This window comes from Phoenix dactylifera, chromosome 6 (assembly GCF_009389715.1).
Source record: "Phoenix dactylifera cultivar Barhee BC4 chromosome 6, palm_55x_up_171113_PBpolish2nd_filt_p, whole genome shotgun sequence".
Classification (NCBI taxonomy): Eukaryota; Viridiplantae; Streptophyta; class Magnoliopsida; order Arecales; family Arecaceae; genus Phoenix; species Phoenix dactylifera.
In genome coordinates, this window is record NC_052397.1 from 17,844,314 (window position 1) to 17,863,046 (window position 18,733).

The 18,733-nt window shown below is 41.4% G+C and overlaps 2 protein-coding genes and 1 long non-coding RNA gene across 7 annotated transcripts; all 3 read left to right on the top strand.

Moving 5' to 3' along the window:
- On the top strand, positions 1-5,297 carry LOC103707515 (ribosomal RNA small subunit methyltransferase E). 4 transcript variants are annotated; one of them, XM_008792038.4, is made up of 9 exons: positions 1-268; positions 407-480; positions 1,344-1,486; positions 1,581-1,627; positions 1,720-1,828; positions 2,034-2,095; positions 2,830-2,944; positions 4,673-4,833; positions 4,969-5,260. In XM_008792038.4, the coding sequence occupies exons 1-8, from the start codon at positions 74-76 to the stop codon at positions 4,822-4,824; spliced, it is 897 nt and encodes a 298-aa protein (XP_008790260.2). In that variant the 5' UTR covers positions 1-73; the 3' UTR covers positions 4,825-4,833; positions 4,969-5,260. The 4 variants fall into 4 exon arrangements, with proteins under 4 accessions (XP_008790260.2, XP_008790261.2, XP_008790259.2 ...); XM_008792039.4 differs by having other exon boundaries at positions 5,054-5,260; XM_008792037.4 differs by having other exon boundaries at positions 2-268; positions 4,965-5,297.
- A 292-nt stretch (positions 5,298-5,589) lies between these two features.
- On the top strand, positions 5,590-11,170 carry LOC120111143. Its single transcript, XR_005512284.1, has 3 exons — positions 5,590-7,549; positions 8,411-9,373; positions 9,483-11,170. It is a non-coding gene; the product is annotated as an uncharacterized LOC120111143 (long non-coding RNA).
- Positions 11,171-13,900: 2,730 nt separating this feature from the next.
- LOC103707514 (ACT domain-containing protein ACR3-like) lies at positions 13,901-18,684 on the top strand. Of its 2 annotated transcripts, XM_008792034.4 has the most exons (9): positions 13,901-14,317; positions 14,479-14,611; positions 14,804-14,885; positions 15,009-15,054; positions 16,654-16,768; positions 16,909-16,976; positions 17,059-17,754; positions 17,902-18,009; positions 18,147-18,684. In XM_008792034.4, exons 2-9 carry the CDS (start codon positions 14,584-14,586, stop codon positions 18,531-18,533), a joined length of 1,530 nt encoding a protein of 509 aa, XP_008790256.2. In that variant the 5' UTR covers positions 13,901-14,317; positions 14,479-14,583; the 3' UTR covers positions 18,534-18,684. The 2 variants fall into 2 exon arrangements, with proteins under 2 accessions (XP_008790256.2, XP_026660629.2); XM_026804828.2 differs by lacking the exon at positions 17,902-18,009.
- The last annotated feature ends 49 nt before the right edge of the window (positions 18,685-18,733 follow it).

The following is an 18,733-nucleotide window of genomic DNA, read 5'->3' on the forward strand; positions in this document are numbered from 1 at the left end:
TGTTGGGTTTCCCCAACTATAAACCGCATCGTCTCCAAAATCCAAATTCCCTTCATAGCTGGACTTATCGTTCATGGGTGGATTATTACTGGGGAGTAACGCGAGGACAGGAATGCCATCTCCCGCCGCACGAACTCCATTTCCTGGCCTCCTCTGCCTCTCGTGGCGGAGCCTCCGCACCCTCCGCGCCCAATCGTCCGATGCAGCTGCGAGCCAAGCCCGTGGCGGTCTCCCTCGATTCCACTCCCCATCCCTTCCCTCATCCAAGGCACGTCTCTGCACTCCTCTCTCCGTGCTGTCGCTCTAATTGTATCGCATTTTTCTTGTAGGCATTTCTACAAACACTCGGTTCCTCTGTTTTTTCCCTCATGTCAACCCATCTTCTTTCCTTGTTATGTTGGCACAGGGAAGTGTTGTTCGGGTTCAAGGTGACGAGTCCTGGCACATGACGAGGGTCTTGCGCCTGGGTGTGAATGACAGGTTGGTTCTTTATCTACTGTGAGTTCAAGTGATGCTTGATCTCTTGGTTCGAATGTGGAGAGTTTAACATCAAAGTGCGATCGTTTACGAGGGATATTTTGGAATTTTAGGGAGTATATGGTCGGGATATTATGGATTGAGAAGTGAAGTAGAAAACAGCAAAACCAAGAAGGATGAAAAAATTAGGATGGTAAGCAGTGATTACCAGCTTGGTTTTAGGGGATGAAATGATCAACGGCATAAGGTCCCATGTACTAGCAGAACATGGAAACTTGGAAATAGGATAGACGAGTGATCTAATGTAATGCATTCGAGTTGTATATTTTTATGCTCAAATGAGCGGTTATACAAAGGAGGTCGTAGAGGATGCATGGCATATTACATATTGTGGATACTTATTGGTAATTCATTAAGCTCGTCAGCAACATATATTTCCTAGGAAAGATAAATGTTCAGATTTAGAATATTTTTCCTAGAAAAGATCTGGTGCAAGTGTGTAGTGGAGCAGTGAAGCTCTCAGAAAATATTGTGAATAGAAAGTAGAGAGCAAGATTCCAAGATTTGAAGAGAGAGGAGTGCTAGAACAAAGTGCAGCATGAGCCACAGATACCTCTTTCTTAGGCGGGGAGAAGTGTTGGCTGAACTAAATAGGTTATTAGTTGGGTAGATCGTTAGCCTACTAATTCACATTTTATGTCATCATATTTGAAACGACTCTCATACAATAATATTTGACAATGCCTAGGTTCTACCTTTGATGCTTGAATATAATCGTAGGCAGATCTCATCTCTGTTGGTGGTTGGATACAATTATTCTCGATACTGGTAAGCATTTTTCTGAATTTCCTGTACTAAAATGCAAGGGTGGAGCTCTTCAATGGGATAGGTGGTCTAGTTGAGGGTTGCATACAGAAAGTCGATCGGACTGGTTTAGATGTCATGGCTTTAGAGGAACCAAAAATAATTGCTCCTCAGGGCATTCAGTGGCATGTATTTGCTGCTTTTGGTGAGTCTTACTTGTGTTTCGAAAAAAAAACTCAATTTCATTACCATACTATTTGTGTATTTTTTTCTATGTATCTCTTGCTATGTTCTTTCAGGTACCTTGAAAGGTGGTCGGGCTGACTGGCTTATTGAGAAATGCACTGTATGTTTTTTTCTACTTGTGAAATGTGGAGAATTTTGTTATACTGAAATTTGCAGATGCAGTGGCTTAGTTATTTGCTGTCATTTGTTAAGGAATTGGGAGCTAGTAGTGTAACACCCCTGCTGACAGAGAGGTCTCCTACAATTACAGAAAATCGGGTAGACAGGTTACAGCGTGTCATATTAGCTGCAGTTAAACAGAGTAATCACTTCTTCTGATTTTTTCTTTTCAAGTGCATGCATGTATGCATGTATAAATTGTCTTCTTAGATTCATTGTAATACGAATTTATGTTTTTCTTATACATGCAAGTCAATGCTATAGAACAGAAGTTCTTGACAAGATTGTGGCAAATCATTCATTCACTCTACTTCTCTACTCACCAGCATATGATGTCTTTTTCATAGGTCAGCGGCTACATGAAATGATTCTGAATCCTCCTATGAAATTTCACAGCTTTTTGCCTGTTGTAAGTTCTCTTTGATACTAAATATTTTAGAACTGGGTTAGATCCTTTTTTTTTTTGACAATTTAAATAACTCATACTGGATTACACCATAGTATGACTTTTGTACAAGTGCATAATACCTTTTATTATTCAGGAGCTTAGATGTTTTACCTGTAACATAGATTAGCATGAAACAGGAAATGCAATATGTAGCTTGTGTACTCACAAGAGATTGTTCTCCATGCTTTAGGGGACCAAAATTTTGTGCCCTCAAATTTCTCAAAGAAATTACAGCCTTATTATGTGCACGCTATTTGCATTATTCAATGAGACTAGGGATGGCATAAATGTTTAACCGGAAATGTGGAAAGACTAACTTTCAAGGGGAAAAAGGAGTGGGGAGGAAGTGAGAAACTTTAATGAATTATTAAAGAATCAGCTTGCATTTAGAACTCAGGAATAAGGAAGGGCTGAACTCCCAAGATGACTTGTTTCATTATAAACAGGATAAGGATGCCCAGTTATAACAAAATCAATTTGGATTAGGTAGAGATTTGATTATGGAGTATCTGAGTAATTAAGACTTGAAGAGTACTTGCAAACCCGGCTATGTAAAAATAAGTGCAGTTTGTTGACACATTAAGCTTCTTTTTTTTAAAAAAAAAATTAACATATCATGGTTCGACCAAAATGTAATTGAATGTTTTTGCTTCACAGATTATGACCATTGTGCATCATGTTTCTTGTGATCCTAGGTTGCCAAATCAAAATTCTCTTTTCTTGCTTCAGCAGAAGCAACTCCTCTTATTAACGTCTTATCCTCATCAAGTGGACAACCCAGTGGGCTTTTGATTGTTGGACCAGAAGGGGGTTAGTTGCTCTCTCTCTCTCTCTCTCTCTCCACCACCCCACCTCCTGTCTTTCTAGCACGTGCTTTATTTGTTCTATATGGTTTAGTTATCTTGATACATATCTTCTGGGTAAACAGGCTTTTTTAACATGTTAAATTATCAGAGCAGTTTATTGTCAGAGAAACTTTAATCATAAGACTTAGTAAGAATAATAATTTCGGCTGCATCTTTCCTTTTACATTTTATAAAAATTAATATTTTTCCTTATTTTAGAAGACTGAAGTTAATTTTTCTTGAGTTTGGTCATGAACCTCCTCTTAATGATTGAAATGATGCTATGATCATTGACCACCACAAAAATTCTCAGTAAAATTAATATATACATGTTCAGAATCATATTTTGTATTTTATCGGTCCATTTAATCCTACTTATGGTGAAGTTCTATCAAATGAATTAGGAGTGCTCAGAATTTCAATCCAAGCAGTAGGATTTCTCTTCTGCTTTTTGATCTTTAATGCGAGTCTTCTCAAACTGTTTATGTTCAATACTATACCTGTCCAGATCATCTGAAAAGATCTCTCTGCTTGAAATCTGCTATTGCTGCTGCTCCTAAGATCTTTCTGGTGTGCACAACTGTCTACAATATGTATTCCGTCTTATGTTCATACTGAGATGCTCATTTTTGCTGCATTCCTTTGGTGTCCTTGTCACTGTTGCTGTACAACATGTGCATATATGCAATAAAGTCAGTTAGCATACCATGATGTTCTTACACTCTAAAAGCTCATTTCCACTTCTGTAGTCCTGTTTTAATTTTATGACTGACATCCTAATCCTTCTTCTTCTTGTATATTCAAATTAAGCTAGCGTTCTTTACACCATGCACTTGTCACTAAATTCGCATTCTACCTACTCTGGCTTTTGCCTTGTTGATTTTTTGGGGAGTATTTACCTGATTGGTTTAAAAAATGTTATTTTCCGAGCCTATACTTGTCCGAAAGCCTTAAATGTTTTACACACAACCTGCAGAATGGACCTTTTCCTTTTATGATCGGTAGGAGTGTCTTGTAATAATTATTTTAAACTCTACATAGTGATGTTCATTTAGGCCGTCTTCATATCTTTATGCTGTAAAATGATCTTATATTGGAACACCAGATCTGATATGGTAAATTTTCCAGTGGAATGGTAATATTAGTACTTTAGTTGAAGCATAAATCTCAAAAACCATCAATATACACATGCAAGACTGTTAAATTCTTGAGGGATATTTATGCTTTTCAGTTTATTAAAGAACAATTTCTCACATTTCCCCCCTCCTGTCTTATGTCTCCTCTTATCAACTAAACTGGAAGTTATTTTTTAACGGAGACCAAATTTACCACTCCGCTACCTTTATCCCTTCTATTATGATGTACTTTAAGCTACCTGTCTGTGACTCTGTGAGGCACTGAGCTTCCTGTTTGCAAATGCTGTCCTATATATGCTCCCTCCTTTTTTTAAAACACCTTACACAGTTCAGTTTTCAGTTTTTTAAAGGAGAAAAGAAAACGCATAAAACAAAAAAGGATTATGGTTTTTAATATCCATAAATATAGAAATAGAACTTGATTACATGTGATTCCCTCCATTCACCCTTCTTAAGTGTGCGTTGCAGATGTTTAACGGTAGTATAATGGGCATCTGAGCACCATCTGAAAGGTTTCTAAAGAGAAGAAACTTATGGTAGATCTATTGCTGTTTCAGACTTCACAGAGGAGGAGGTGAAGCTGTTGATAAAGGCCGGTGCTACTGCTGTTGGTCTTGGTCCATGCCGACTGCGAGTTGAAACGGCTGCCATCACTCTACTAGCAACCCTCATGCTATGGTCTGATGCTCAAAAAGTAAAGCCCCAATAGTACCAATAGGTAAAGCACTATTAAGTTGTTAGTGGGCCTTGCCAAGAGGTTTTGATAATGACATATTTTTCTGAATCTTCCTTGTGTATGCGTTTGTTAGAATGCATTGATAGTTTCTTTTTTTTTTTGGCTTCCTGAAATTAGGGTTGAATTGCAGATAAACTGCGAAGAAACTGAATTTCTGATTCATCAAAAAGTTTCAAGGCAATGATTGTCCAGCTCTGTGCAGAGACCACACTAGGCCTAAGGATGGTGCCTGCTTACGGAGAGCAATTCAGCAGCAAGCTAGCAGTTGGCACAATGAGAAAGGAGCTTAATCTTTGAGATACATTGTATGATATCGGTGCAGGGCACACTATATTCAATAAAATTTCGAAAGAACAACCATTAGAAATTGTGTGAAGAAGTAAGTGGACTCTGTTTTCTTTTTCTTTTTCTTTTTGGCTATCATTAAACAATTTTTGTCTTGAGGATGTAGTATCTGTCATCTTGCTGGTGATTGGTTGCCTTAGGACTCAGAAGGAAAAGCACAGGTAGCAGCCTCAGATCGTAAATGATGGCACGGCCATACACTCATATTATATTCAGCTCTTTACTTTTCATTCGCAAGTTAGCTTCCACGATTTAAGTGAGAATTGCTGTGCGTCACAATTCTGCAGCGTACTAGACTGCTCTCTCTTCGAGACCCAAAGGTACCTTCCGTGGAATATGCAGCCTGTTGTCCCATTTGCCTTCCTGTACTGAAATGGAACGTGGACCATGATCTTAAATCTCATCCCCCTTGGCACTCAAGGCACTACGGCCATGGAGCAGCGAATATAGCGGGGAACGGTGGACCCACCTGCATGTCGTTTGAACAAAGTGGCGCAGAATAGAATCAGATACTGGAGCCGAGTCCCGAGCTGTTCATATGAACAGCCCGATTGATCTGCAGCAGATATCGAATCCAGCTGTTCAAAACAAATCTGCTATTTTGTCGTCATCGTAACGGCCCTCTGCTTTTGTCTCTGCAGATAATTACGGGGACCACCCGATCACGCACCACCACCCGGGCTACTCCCTAACAGCCTTAACCACGAATAAATATATAGTCGATTAATTTATTCGACGGGAAGGAATGTACGTAACAGTCGATCGAAACGTAACACCCACCCACCCACCACCGTCCCTTCCGCATTGATATATATATAGGACAAGGGGAAGAAGAACGGATCTCTACGCACTCAAACGAAGCAAGCAATGAATTCAGAAGGAACGGAAGAGAATTCGAGACGAGGAGGAGGAAGAGAAAGAGAGGGAAAGGTGGCTCTGATGCTGGGGAGCATCGTGGATTCTATAAAGGCAAAGGTGATGAAATCTCTGAAGAAGAAGAATAAGAAGAAGAGTAAGATGTACGCGAGGATGGAGAAGAGCGGCAGCTTGAAGGTGAAGATCCGCAGCTTGCGGGCGCAGCGCATCATCGATCAAACGCTCAAGGCGGCCGATCGCCCCGGCAAGATCTCCATCTCTTCCTGAAGTTGCTCTCATTTTCTCCGCCCCCCCTCGTCACTTTAGATCTCCTAACTAGTGCTGTACAACGATCTCATTCATTCATTCATTCATTCTTTCATCGTGTCCATCGTTACATGTGTCGCTATGGAATGCATCCCTTCTCCGATCGCTTTTTTGTAAGAGTAGCAATAAGATGTTGCCTAATTTTTGACAGGAAAAATTTTAAAAAAATCCTCTTATTCTCCAGGCTGTTTCGTTTTATATTGCGTTTATGTACCTATTTATTCATCTATTTTTTTGGACTTTCCCTCCGTATACACTCTCCTTTCCGTTGCGAAATGCAGGATTGAAACCAAAAATGTTGCTCGGCTTCACTTTTCTTTTAAATTAAATTTATAGCTACCACAAATTCTAGAAATTAAAATTTCACCGGCTGCCTGTAATAAGCACTCTGAAAAGAATTATCAAGTGACAAATAAAGATTTGATAATTCTATAATCGACCAACTCGTCTCGGGCAGCAAATATGGTAGGAATCCTTGACACTATTTATTGGTCCCAAAGAGCAAACCTATGACTTAAGCAAAAAAAAAACAAAAAAAAGATCAATCCCACGATAACTTGTGAAAATCTTCCAAAAAAATTACAAAATTGTACGTGCCCTTAGATTGTAGCTCATAGCTCTTGATTCTACTAGCTGCACCGATGGTCTTCCACATCAATTTTTTTTCCAATTTTATCCACCAAAAAAAATTGTTTATTTTAAAATTTTAAAATCCCAGTTAATTCCTAGGGCGGGAAACCTCCTCTCCCTAGTTTTTATTTTTAATCACGGCTATCTAAAAGAAAAGTTTCCTGCGTTTCGTTTGTGTTTTTAATTTTTTTTTTATTCATCATCTATTGATGGCCAATCACGTGAAGACCAATAGAAGACGCCTTCCCACGTGAAGTCCATTTGCTGCTTTTTAACCGCTCGTCTTCCATCAACGCTTTCCCTCCAACTACGAAAAAAAAATCCCCTCCCCCCTTTCACCAACCCAACACGAGACCCCTCCGTCGAAACCCCAATCCCACCTTCACCTCTGTCCCCGCTCGTCGATCCGGAATCAAGCCAAGCCTCGTGATCGATTCCAATCTCTTCCCATTTCTCATGGCGATTTCTCGACGAGCGTCGACGAACACCGGATGAGCATCGCGATTGCTTCTTGGCCGCGAACCTTTCCACGAAAACCCCTGTGAGTTAACGCCCATCTATGGAATTATGGATGCCACTTTGAAACCATTTAATCACTGTTAATTACATGTGGAGATCGATTGTTCCGCTCAATTTCTATAACGCAAATCATTCTTGCTTTCTTCTTTGGTTGTAATTTATGTTTGTTATGCTGCATTGGGAGTACAATTGTGCTTTGTGTTGATGATGATAACATCAACAGAAGGTGGAGATTATATAATACTCGTTATGGCAAGAGAAGATACAAGCTAAACACTAGAAGACCTAATGGTAGCATTGATGTTTTTTTTTGCCTCGACAAATGAATAGAAAACAGTGTTATGCTTCTTGGATTAAGTGACAGGATTTAGGAAGAGTATTGATGCTCTCCTGATACAGGAAGAGTAATGGCAGCAGAATCAAAAATGCACTCTTTGAATTCAGTGACTGGATTTAGGAACTGCTCGGTCATAGTTACAGCAGGGCCAGGAAGGGCAGCGATCCCATTTTATTGTGATTGATGCAACTATGAAGATATATATATATATATATATATATACACGCACACACACTCAGCCTCGATCGTGTCTTCATCTCAGTAATATATGTACATCTATATGAGCAGTGAACTGGCAAATGCAATGGATATAGAGGATGAGTGTGTGGTTCACCAGTTCGAGATGTCTCTATAACTCCACAGCATTGACATGTCTAATTGGAGATGTGATACCTCAGGAGTATATTATTTATCACATCAACACTTTGTCAATCATATTTAACTCATGTCTTCAACCTTCTAAGATAAGATTTACTCTATTTTAGCAATTATGAGTTGTAAAGTTTAGACCACTCACCTTCATTTTTTGATTATAATATGAATCAGATGTATGACATTTCCTATGCCCTTGAAGCTAAGGAATGAAGGCCATCAAACTGCAAATCAATTTAGTGGACAATTATTGTGGATATCCTTTGGTAATTACCAGTTGCCACTCTTCTCTGCACACCAGTATAAAAGAAGATAGTATCTACGGCAGGTCCAAGGTTGCAGATTACAGTAAATCTGAATATCCAACTTTTACACATATATTGGTGAGAAGTCCCTCCAACCAAAAATTTCAGTTTTTGGATTTTTCACAGCTACAACTTCTTTAGTAATTTTTTTCTTTTTTCAGCTTCAGCTTTCATATTCTTTGACAAACTACATTTGTAAGGAAAATCCTGCATCTTTTTTCTTGGAGGCTAGGAGGGGACTTACATGTATTGATTATCTTGAATATTAACTTAATGCTTTGAAATTTTTACCAAATCTTTTTGATTGGGAGCTTGATATGTCAAGGCCCAATTATACAGTAAGGTGATGATGATGTCAATGCTATTAGTATGCCAGCGAATAGCATGACTTTAACACTTTAAGTAATGCACATACATTAACAAGTTTTCTTTAACAATTCTCTTCGTGCAAATCAACACTATAAAGGCTGGAAATTGGATATGTGGCTTGTGGCTTTTATATTCTGAACCATTCACTAGTTGTAGTTGGTCGTGTTTGGTATGCAGATTTTTGGAGTTAATTGGGGCAATTTTCCTCAAAGGGCAAATCTGAACATCTCCCAAGGAAAAAAAAACTGAAAGCCTCTCATTTATAAAATCTTGTGTTCGCCAAACTGCCATGAATACGTTGTTTGTAGATATTGGTTAATAATATATCTAATGGTTGCTCTTTTTCTGTAATTCCTCCCAAGTGTCTTAGGTAGCTTTTATCATATAAGGGAAAATACACAAAGGGCTCTTCATGCTTTCAGGTTTCATTTGTTGGTGTGCAGTATCATTTTGAAATTTTCAGGTATGCTAATACTATTAGCATTTGTTTTTCACCTAGTTTTCAATACCTCCATCTGTACTTCTATAAGAGAACCATATTTGCAGCTAAAGCATTTGTGGCATTTCTTCAGAAATCTAAGATCCTGATGAAGCAGGAAGAAGCAAAGACATGGAGAAAATATTTTCCTATATGTGTTCTATTTGGTGCTTCTAGCAAATCTTTCCTCTTTACCAGGTATGCTAGTAATTATCCCCAGAGGGGTACAGAATTGTCCTGAATAGCACCATGGATCCAATAAATCCATACCTGGTAATGGCTCTTGTCATCTAGAACATTCTTATATTCTTACTATTTCTTAGTGAATTTGAGGCATTCACAGAGCATATGGAAGCCTTAATCAAGGTTAAATTATTAGTGTGTATTGGTACACATCGACCGTACTGGATCACACCAGTTACTGATGCTAGTATAACCCCCATACTGGTATGATACCAATGCTAGTATAACCCCCATATTGTGTGTTGATACTACCATATAGCACCCATCCATGACCGTAGTGCTGTAGTGGTAAGGCATCAGTAGGGGTGCCAGTACCAATACTTCAAACCTTGCCTTTGATGACCAACCTATACTTAAGCAAATGTGGCAATGGCCAAAAATGAGAAGAGAGGTAAGTTGATGGAAGTTGAGGTTCAAGTTTGTTACATAACGAAAAGTATTATCTGATTTAAATTCTTTAAAAGGCTTTGGTGGTGGAGTTATGAAATTTGTTCCTTCAGATGTCAAGTACAGAAAGGTAATGGGCAAATTTTTGTCATTCTATTAGTAATCATGTCATAATTGCTATCCCTATTAATATATTTTAGTTCACAAAGCAACAAAAGCTATCGGATCAAAGTGAATATATCTCAATATCATCCATGACATATGGTCCATTTTATAATATGAGAATGCTTCATGATGAAAATTACTTGTCAGCATTTGTCTCAAATATTATTACGGATATATGCATTTGTTTTACATTGTATATTTGTATTATTTGAATCTGAATCGTTAATATTTGTGCCTCAGGTGATTGTTGATACTGTTGAAAAACCTCTTTATTTCATGTGACATGCGGGACTTTTGCCAAGCATGAGAGTTATTTGAAGTTTGGCTTCCCAAAGAATGTGTTGCAGGAAAACAAAAATCATTCATACAGAATATCACTTTGGATTCATGTTTACCTTAAGATAAAACCAAATGATGTGAAAGAACAGAAATTAAATCCACCAAATTGCCATGTTTTAACTCTAGATAAAACATTCTTGCCTCTTTTTTGATCTAATATCTGGTACTGGTTATTAAAACAAATGTCCTTGCATTTGTACCAAAAAGGAAAAAATCCACAATCTGGTGTTGTCATTGCTATTTATTGTGAAGATGTTCAGCCCCCGTATTTATTTCTTTATTTTGTGAAGTATGGTGAGAATGCTGCCTTTCAGTTTTGAACTAAATGGTTTCCTTAATTTATAATGATTTACCAAATGTATATTATGCATTATATAAGAAGTCTACTTTGTTTTGCAGATGGATACCAACTACTGGGTTTTATCAGATGCTAGGGTCCAAATTGCAGGCCTGGGTTATGAGACTAATTATGCAAATCAAGGCTGCAGTTCCACAGGAGGGGTTTGCTAGGCCTAATATAGAGGATTACTGATGGGAAATATGTGCTTCCCTTATCGTCTAAACTCCATCATGTGGTAGCATTGAAGTTCCCTCCAGCACAACCCTACTCGATAATGAATGCAAGGGATGATATCAGATCCAGTTCAGGTTTGTACTCCTTGATTAGCATGTATTATTCTTCATCACATAGACTTCATAACATAGTTATCTAATCAAGCTGGCCAATACTTCATTGATATGATTTTGTGTTAACAACATAGGTGGCTGTTGTTAGAACATTGTTTTGATGCATGCCCTTCACTCTGGGAAACCACAGTTGTCTACCAGAGCAGCCAATACTTCCAGTCATATGATTTAGAAATAAAATAAGATTCACATGATTTCAGTTTGAAACCTTTCTTCGGCATCCCTTCTCAAAAATATCAGGCACCTGATTCAGATAGACTGAAGTAACGTCACAGTCTTGTCAAATTTTCCTTCAGTTTCTTGTTATTGTTCTCGCTACTTTCGCTCATGTCATGACCTAAAGACACATTTGCACTATTCTGCTGTTGTTCTGCTTGTATGTTTTGACAGTTTAATGATTATCAACATTAAGAAGATCTAAATACTAATTATGAATGAAACGTACACTTTTGGCTTTCATATTCTGCGACCAAGATTAATTTGTTATCTTTGTTCTAGATTCTCTCAGAGTTGCAGGATTGTTTTGTCCCTTAATTTCATTTCCCTGTTTCTCAACTAAGTTACTTCATTATTGAAGAAGGTGAGTGCCAACATCTTCTCAAGGGTCCATAATTTAATGCTAGCCTTGCTAGGGGTGTCCACAAGTCAAGCTGCACTGAGCTATACCAGCGAATGGCTCAGGTCCAATAACCCTCAAGTTTGGCACAGGTAGATTCTTGTAGGTTTATTGAAGCTGTTAGCTGATCGGCTGCGTGCTAAGGATAATGCCAGTCAAATCAAGCCCAACAACATCCTGCATATATTTCTAAAACCATCGCTTATGCTGTGGCAGAACCTTTTGTTTTCCTTTTGTGAAAAGTCCGAACTACGTCATAAATTAAGAGCCCTAATTTTAGTTCATATTTAGACATTTGAGATATTGTATAAGATATGAATTGATGCCCAATTAATTAAATCAAGCCTACTGTTGCTGACCCCGATCATGTTATCCGAGCATGGATCATTTTGTGGTAAGTAAAGCTATCGAGGGAGCTTGGGTTCCGAACCAGGTTTGCTTGGAATTTAGTTGCCTATCCTTATTTTCTTCTCCTCGTTTTTTAGAAAAATTAATTTCATTCTAAGTCTTAGATTATAGCAGTCAAACTATCTTTTTATCTTTAAAAACCAATGTCTCAGTGTCTTGCTTCTTGTAGAAGGGCTTAGCTGGTGACGTATTTTTTGTGCATGTGTGATGGCAGCTGAAGACGCGTCAATCCATCCATGATATCTGAAAATGTCAGGCTGTCGTGCTTTTAAGTCCTAGCTTCAAGGTAAAGCATCTTAGGTCCCAAACATCCGTAAAATATCTCTGTTGAAAAGACAGTTGAAGTCAGTGGTGCATCTTATCTAGGAGATATCTTGGAGAACCATATCCATGATGATCTAATGCGTGTATCCATTTATTTTGGGACCTTTCCCAGCCGTTAATCTCTTTCTAGAACCATATCTGTAGAGTTTTCTTAAATATTTTTGACCAATTGGATAATCATCTGATTCATCATTCTGGTCATGAGAAGTTAGCGTGTTTGTCTGTTGCACAGATATTTCTGTTGCCTATGCCTCAAATGTAATACGAAGAGCTTTCGACCAATCGTTGATATCAATCAATCATTTGATGTTCCTTTATTTGAACTCAATCTAAGTCTGATCTCATGCTGCAGTGCTAAGCATTTCGACTCCTGCTGTCATCTTGTTGGCATGCACAGTAGCGAGATAAGTCCGAATTGACAGCATACTAGCATGGCACGAAATTATTACCTTAAAAATTGAAAGGTGATGACAAGAGAAAGGGTTTTGTGTGAATGCCATAATGGAGCTATTAGAGTTTTCCAACAGATATGGTTCTTATCATTCTAAATCTATCATACGAAATTTCGCACACCTCATGATACAGTTCATTCACAACCGCTTGTTAGCAAAGGAAGATTTTGGAAGTCTGCTAACATCCAAAGTGGAACAAAAAAATTTGTTCACGTATCGTTGCTTGCATACTTATTTGATAACTGTACGAAGCAAATGTTTTACAAGCCTAATGCTTATCAACATCAAATGTTGATTTTTATTCACTTAATCATTTGATTAATACATGGAATTAGATAATCGATGGCAATTGTTTTTTCTCTTCTTTTTTTTTTGTCTTAAATGACTTTGATGTGATGTTGCATGATTGAATCAAAAAGATAAAGCTTTTAGATTTTGAAACAACTTGAAACGGGCATTTAACAATGCCACTTAAGGACAAAATGCTTGAAAACTACAAGTGTGACTAGAATTGTTTTAATAAAGCTGTCCCTAATATTTAACACAACAACTATAATGGTAATTATAATGGTTTTGAAGGCCTCGTATAGTCGTATTATATTGTGAATACTAATAGCAGAATTTGAATAACAGTCAAATATGTTTTTGTTTTAATGAGTTATGACCATTATATTTCTGAAATAATAATTGTTAGTGGCATCTTTTGCCTTTTCATTTGGATAAGATAATATTTCAGATATTTTTAGATGACTTATTTTTTCCCTCTTTCGAGGCATGCGGTGCCTCGAGCATCTGTTTTCATTACTTTTCGTTATAATTGCTGTTAATGACTAGTATAAATCTATCTTAGAGCGAATTCTGTAACTAATATATATTTTTTTGGAAGAAAAAGAAGACATGGTGTGGGCGTGTGATTTTAGAGCGGCGCCACGTGTGGTGATGATAGGCGCATGTTGAGCGAGCGTAATGTTCACGGGAGCTTGGATAGGGAGAACCCCGTCAAAGAGCACGTGTCCGAGGGTGTCGCTCTAACGGAGCGAGCCGCCGCGCTCGGGCAATGGAGCTCTCCTGCACCACCACGACACGTGTCCGGTTCCGTGGCAGATGCAGCCAGATGGATCCCGCCGCTCTCTCTCCGCCTCTCGCGTCGCGACGCCTATAAATAAATTCTATCTCATCCCGCACTCTTTCGGAGGAGGATTCAGGGAGGGGCGCAAGAGAGAGAGAGGGAGGGAGGAAGAAAGGTAGGAAGATTAGAAAGAAAGGAGGAAAAAGAGAAGAAGAGAAGGGCGCACGGGAGAAGCTCTGGTTCGTTCTGCCCTCCTCCTCCTACCGTTCCTCTGTTTTGTTTGTTAGGCTTTCGTTCTTTGTCTCCTTTTCTTGTCTTCTTTCCCAGCCCCATACTCTTTTCTTTTCTTTTGCTCTTCTTTTTCTTTTCCTCCCTAACTAACTTTCTCCTCTCTTTCTAGGATCCAGCCTAACTTTCTCCTCAGGGATCCATCGTTCTCTGGGGTCTGTCCTTGGCCCTACCGCACGAGAGATATATCAGTATCGTGGTGGATTCTCCGATCCGCATGGCACTTCAGAGAACAGAGAAGAGAGGTGATTCTGAATCACTGCTGCATTGCCGACTTTCTCGAATTAAAGATCTACTTTACTTTTGGGGTTTTTGCCGCTAGTATACATTTTCTTTTTCAATTTTATGTGGAAACGTCTGCAATACGCGATTTTCAATACAATCAAGGAGGTTTTTTTTTATGGGAGAATGCGATCTGCTTTTCGTTTTGCTTTCAGGGATGGAAGGAGGAGGGGCGTCGTACGGGCCTTACTTCGACCCCGATTACGATTCCCTCATCGAGCGGATCCATCCTCCCAGGTCCACTATCTCTCTCCTCTTCAACTTTAATCTCTTTGTTCTGCGGAATCTATTGTTCCTTTTTAACGAGTTTAATTCAATCTGTGGTGGTGGTGGTGGTGGTGGTGGTGGTCCTCGATCCAGAGTCTGTGTCGATAACGAGACGTGTGAAGACTGCACCCTTGTAAAGGTACCCGACAGCTTCCTATCCCCCTTTCCCTTTGGTTTTTTCTAAAAAAAAAATTAATAATCCGGTGATAGCGGCGAAGCCTAGTAGTTTTGACGAATCCTGGCTTCCGAGGGTTCGGGTGGCAGTGATGAGATAATGAGAGAGAACCACGTCTTTTTGTGGCTGTGGGATCTCAGCGGGACCCGGTGATATGGGTGGTTCTATATACCACCCCCCCCCCCCCCCCCCCCCCCCCCCCCCCCCGCCCCCTATTGCTAAGGACACCTCCCAAAAACCAAAAAGAAAATACCCAAACTAACCTTTAGTGTAATTACCATATTGCCCTTGAAATTTTCTCATACACCCCCCTTCCTCCTTCTCCGTTTCGTTTTGAAAAGAAAAAAAAAAAAATCCCTCAAACCCCCCTTAAACCCCTCGATCCATTTACATCGTTTAGGCGATCTTTGAAGGAGATTTAAGCCCCATTCGAAGCATGGACAAGCAACTAGTGATTTGGGACGAAGAATCGGCCGCAAAGGTACGTGTTCCACCTTGTTTCGAAATTTTTTTTTTTTTCACGGTTCGTGCTCCGTTCGGTACTGGATCGCCGAACAAAAGGCTTCTGTTCGGCTGAACAGTGCCGAACAGAAGCCTTCTGTTCGGCAACCCTCAACCGAACAGATCTGTTCGGCTGCACAGTGCCGAACAGAAGGCTTCTGTCCGGCATTGTTCAGCCGAATAGAAGCCTTTTGTTCGGCGATCCAGTGCCGAACGGAGCACGAACCGTGAAAAAAAAGAATTTCGGGAGAAGCCGGCGAGGTGGTCGGAGATCGGGAGAATGCCGGCGACGAGAGGGAGAAAGGGGAACGGGGGGGGTTTTGGGCGTTGGCGAGGTGTTTTGGAGGGGAAGAGCGGGGTGGGGGGGGGGGTTTGGGGGGTGTAGAGAGCAATTTAGGTGAGGGGGTGGGGAGGGTGGGGGGTAATTTAGGAATTTTTAATTTTTTAGGGGTGTCCTTAGCAAATGGGGGGTGTAGAGAGTATTTAATTTTTTTTTAATTTTTGGGGGGTGTCCTGAGCAATAGGGGGGGTGTATATAGAACCACCCCGGTGATATGCGGCCATTCGTTACCTCTAGGGATCAGAACCCGACTCTTATTGGAACTCGGTTAGACGGTGATTTGCCACGTGTCATCTACTGGCCCACCAGAAGCGTCGTTTATTTATTTATTTATTTTTTGGTAACATATGATTATTTGTTTTTAACCGACTAAATAGTTGAAGTCTCTCTAAGCTGGAATTCAGATTTTCCATCGATATAGCGTAACGGATCTACCGCGAGGTTTATCCGTTAACTTAACGACTTTAACGCGTGAATTCTTTGCCAAATGACTGCTACGTTTCTCACGCTATGAGTTGCTTGATAAAAATATATATAAAAAAAGAGACACTTGGATGTTTTCTTTGTGTTAACGAAGGCATCGCAATGTCTTAATGGAACTCCCGCCATTTTACTTATCTCATGAAATAAAAGGAGCACAGATCTAAATAGATAGACAAATACATTGGTTTCTTATTGAAGAGATAAAAATAGTGAAAAGCTTTCGGCTTCTCGCAATCCAGGTGGACAGCGCCAACAGGCATGGGATACTGCTGGACATGGTACAGGTCCTCAGCGAGCTCGACCTCGTCATCTCCAAATCCTACATCTCATCCGACGGTGGATGGCTTATGGATGGTATACGCCGTTACCTTCTCTCTATCTATAGAAATATAGAATCCCCACTCGTGTTCTTGGCCCGATAGGCAGCCAACACGGCATCTAGGTGTTTATTTTTCACCGGCAGCTGGCTGAAATATACGTCGGTGGTGGTGCAGTGTTCCACGTGACGGACCACCTCGGCAGGAAACTCGCAGAACCCACCCTCATCCGCTACATCCAGAAGGTATTCTAAAATCAAAAAAAGCTGTTATACGATACTTTTATTTCGCTGCTTTACAAAATGTTGATGATGAGTGATGATACAGTCGCTGGTGGTGGAGCGGAGCGGAGCGGGCCCCGGGGAGGTGCGGACGTGCTTGGGGAAATTGGTGGGCCCCGGCCACCGGCTGGCCTCGGAGCACACCGCGCTCGAGCTGACCGCCGCCGACCGGCCGGGCCTCCTATCGGAGATCTCGGCCGTCGTCACTGCGCTCGCCTGCTACGTGGTCGCCGTCCACGTCTGGACCCACAAACAGCGCGCCGCTTGCATCGCCTACGTCGCCGACCGGTCCACCGGCCGGGCCATCACCGACGCGGCCCGCCTGGCCCACATCCAGGACCAGGTCGACAGCGTCGTGTGGGCCCACCAGGGCCCCTGCGAGCGCCGCTGGGTGCGGGTGTTCGGCCCCTTCCCCGGCCGCGTCCACACCGAGCGCCGTCTCCACCAGCTGATGCGCGAGGACCGCGACTACGAGGCCGGCCCGCCCCCGCCGCCGGCCGAAGCGGACCAGTTCGCGGCGGCCAACATCGAGGTCAGGAGGAATGGGTGGCTGCCCTCATCGTCGATGGGGATGGAGACGAGGGTGTCCATCGACAGCTGGATGGAGAGAGGGTACTCGGTGGTGAATGTCAGGAGCCGGGATCGCCCCAAGCTCCTATTCGACACGGTCTGCACCCTCACCGACATGCAGTACCTCGTCTTCCATGCCGCCGTCAGCTCCCACGGGCCTCTCGCCCTACAGGTAAAATGAGTACCAATGATAGATAGCATATATAAAATAAACGAACCTATTCAAACTTGATTTTTCCGCCGCCAGTCCCGCAATAACAAGGGATACGCGGTATCTATATTGACGTATGCGTGACCGTGAGTACTGGGGCTGCTGCAGGAGTACTATATCCGGCACATGGACGGGTGCACCATTTTGGATACAGAGAGCGAGCGGCAGAGGGTCACCCGGTGCTTGGTGGCTGCCGTGGAACGGAGGGTCTCTCACGTGAGTTGAAAAATGAGAGAGAGAGAGAGAGAGAGAGAGAGAGAGAGAGAGAGAGGCGTTTGGTGTATATGATGTTTGTGATCCAGAGTTGAGAATAATGCTAGCTAGAAACTGATAACAGTTTGAACACTTGGCAGGGATTGAGGCTGGATTTGTGCACGAGGAACCGGCCGGGGCTGCTATCTGATGTCACCCGGGTGCTCCGAGAGAACGGCCTCTCGCTGACGAGGGCGGAGTGTGCGACACGAGGGGAGACGGCAGTGGGGACGTTCTACGTCACAGACGCCTATGGGGGCGGGGTGGACCCGGAGAGGATGGTGGCCGTGAGGAGAGAGATCGGTGGGAGTGTCAGCCTGGAGATCAAGGAGAATCCAGGATGGCCGCCTATCAAGAAGAGCAAGGATCCGTCGCCAAAAAGAAGAAACAGGAGTCTGGAGGAAGACCGCCCCAAGGTTTCCCTGGGTAGCCTACTATGGTCGCGCATCGAGCGACTCTCGAGCAACTTTGGGTCCATCAGATCATGAGATGGGAACCCGCATTGTAGCGTGTGCAGAAGATAAATAGGACGGAGGCTACTACTGCTGGCTCTTTCGATTGCAGTGCAGGTCTGTGAATATGTTATTTAATATAAGAATTGGGATTTAGTTTGTACAAATTGGAAAACATTACTCTCCTCATCGTCGGCGTGGGCCAGTTTTGGGTCAAATCCAGAAATTCCGATGGA

Coding starts and splice junctions, on each gene's coding strand:
- LOC103707515 (XM_008792038.4), top strand. CDS start 74: ATGGGTGGATTATTACTGGGGAGTAACGCGAGGACAGGAATGCCATCT. Junction 481..1,343: donor CGCCTGGGTGTGAATGACAG/GTTGGTTCTTTA, acceptor CTAAAATGCAAG/GGTGGAGCTCTTCAATGGGA. Junction 1,487..1,580: donor GCATGTATTTGCTGCTTTTG/GTGAGTCTTACT, acceptor ATGTTCTTTCAG/GTACCTTGAAAGGTGGTCGG.
- LOC103707514 (XM_008792034.4), top strand. CDS start 14,584: ATGGCACTTCAGAGAACAGAGAAGAGAG. Junction 15,055..16,653: donor AAGACTGCACCCTTGTAAAG/GTACCCGACAGC, acceptor CTCGCAATCCAG/GTGGACAGCGCCAACAGGCA. Junction 17,755..17,901: donor ACGGGCCTCTCGCCCTACAG/GTAAAATGAGTA, acceptor GGGCTGCTGCAG/GAGTACTATATCCGGCACAT.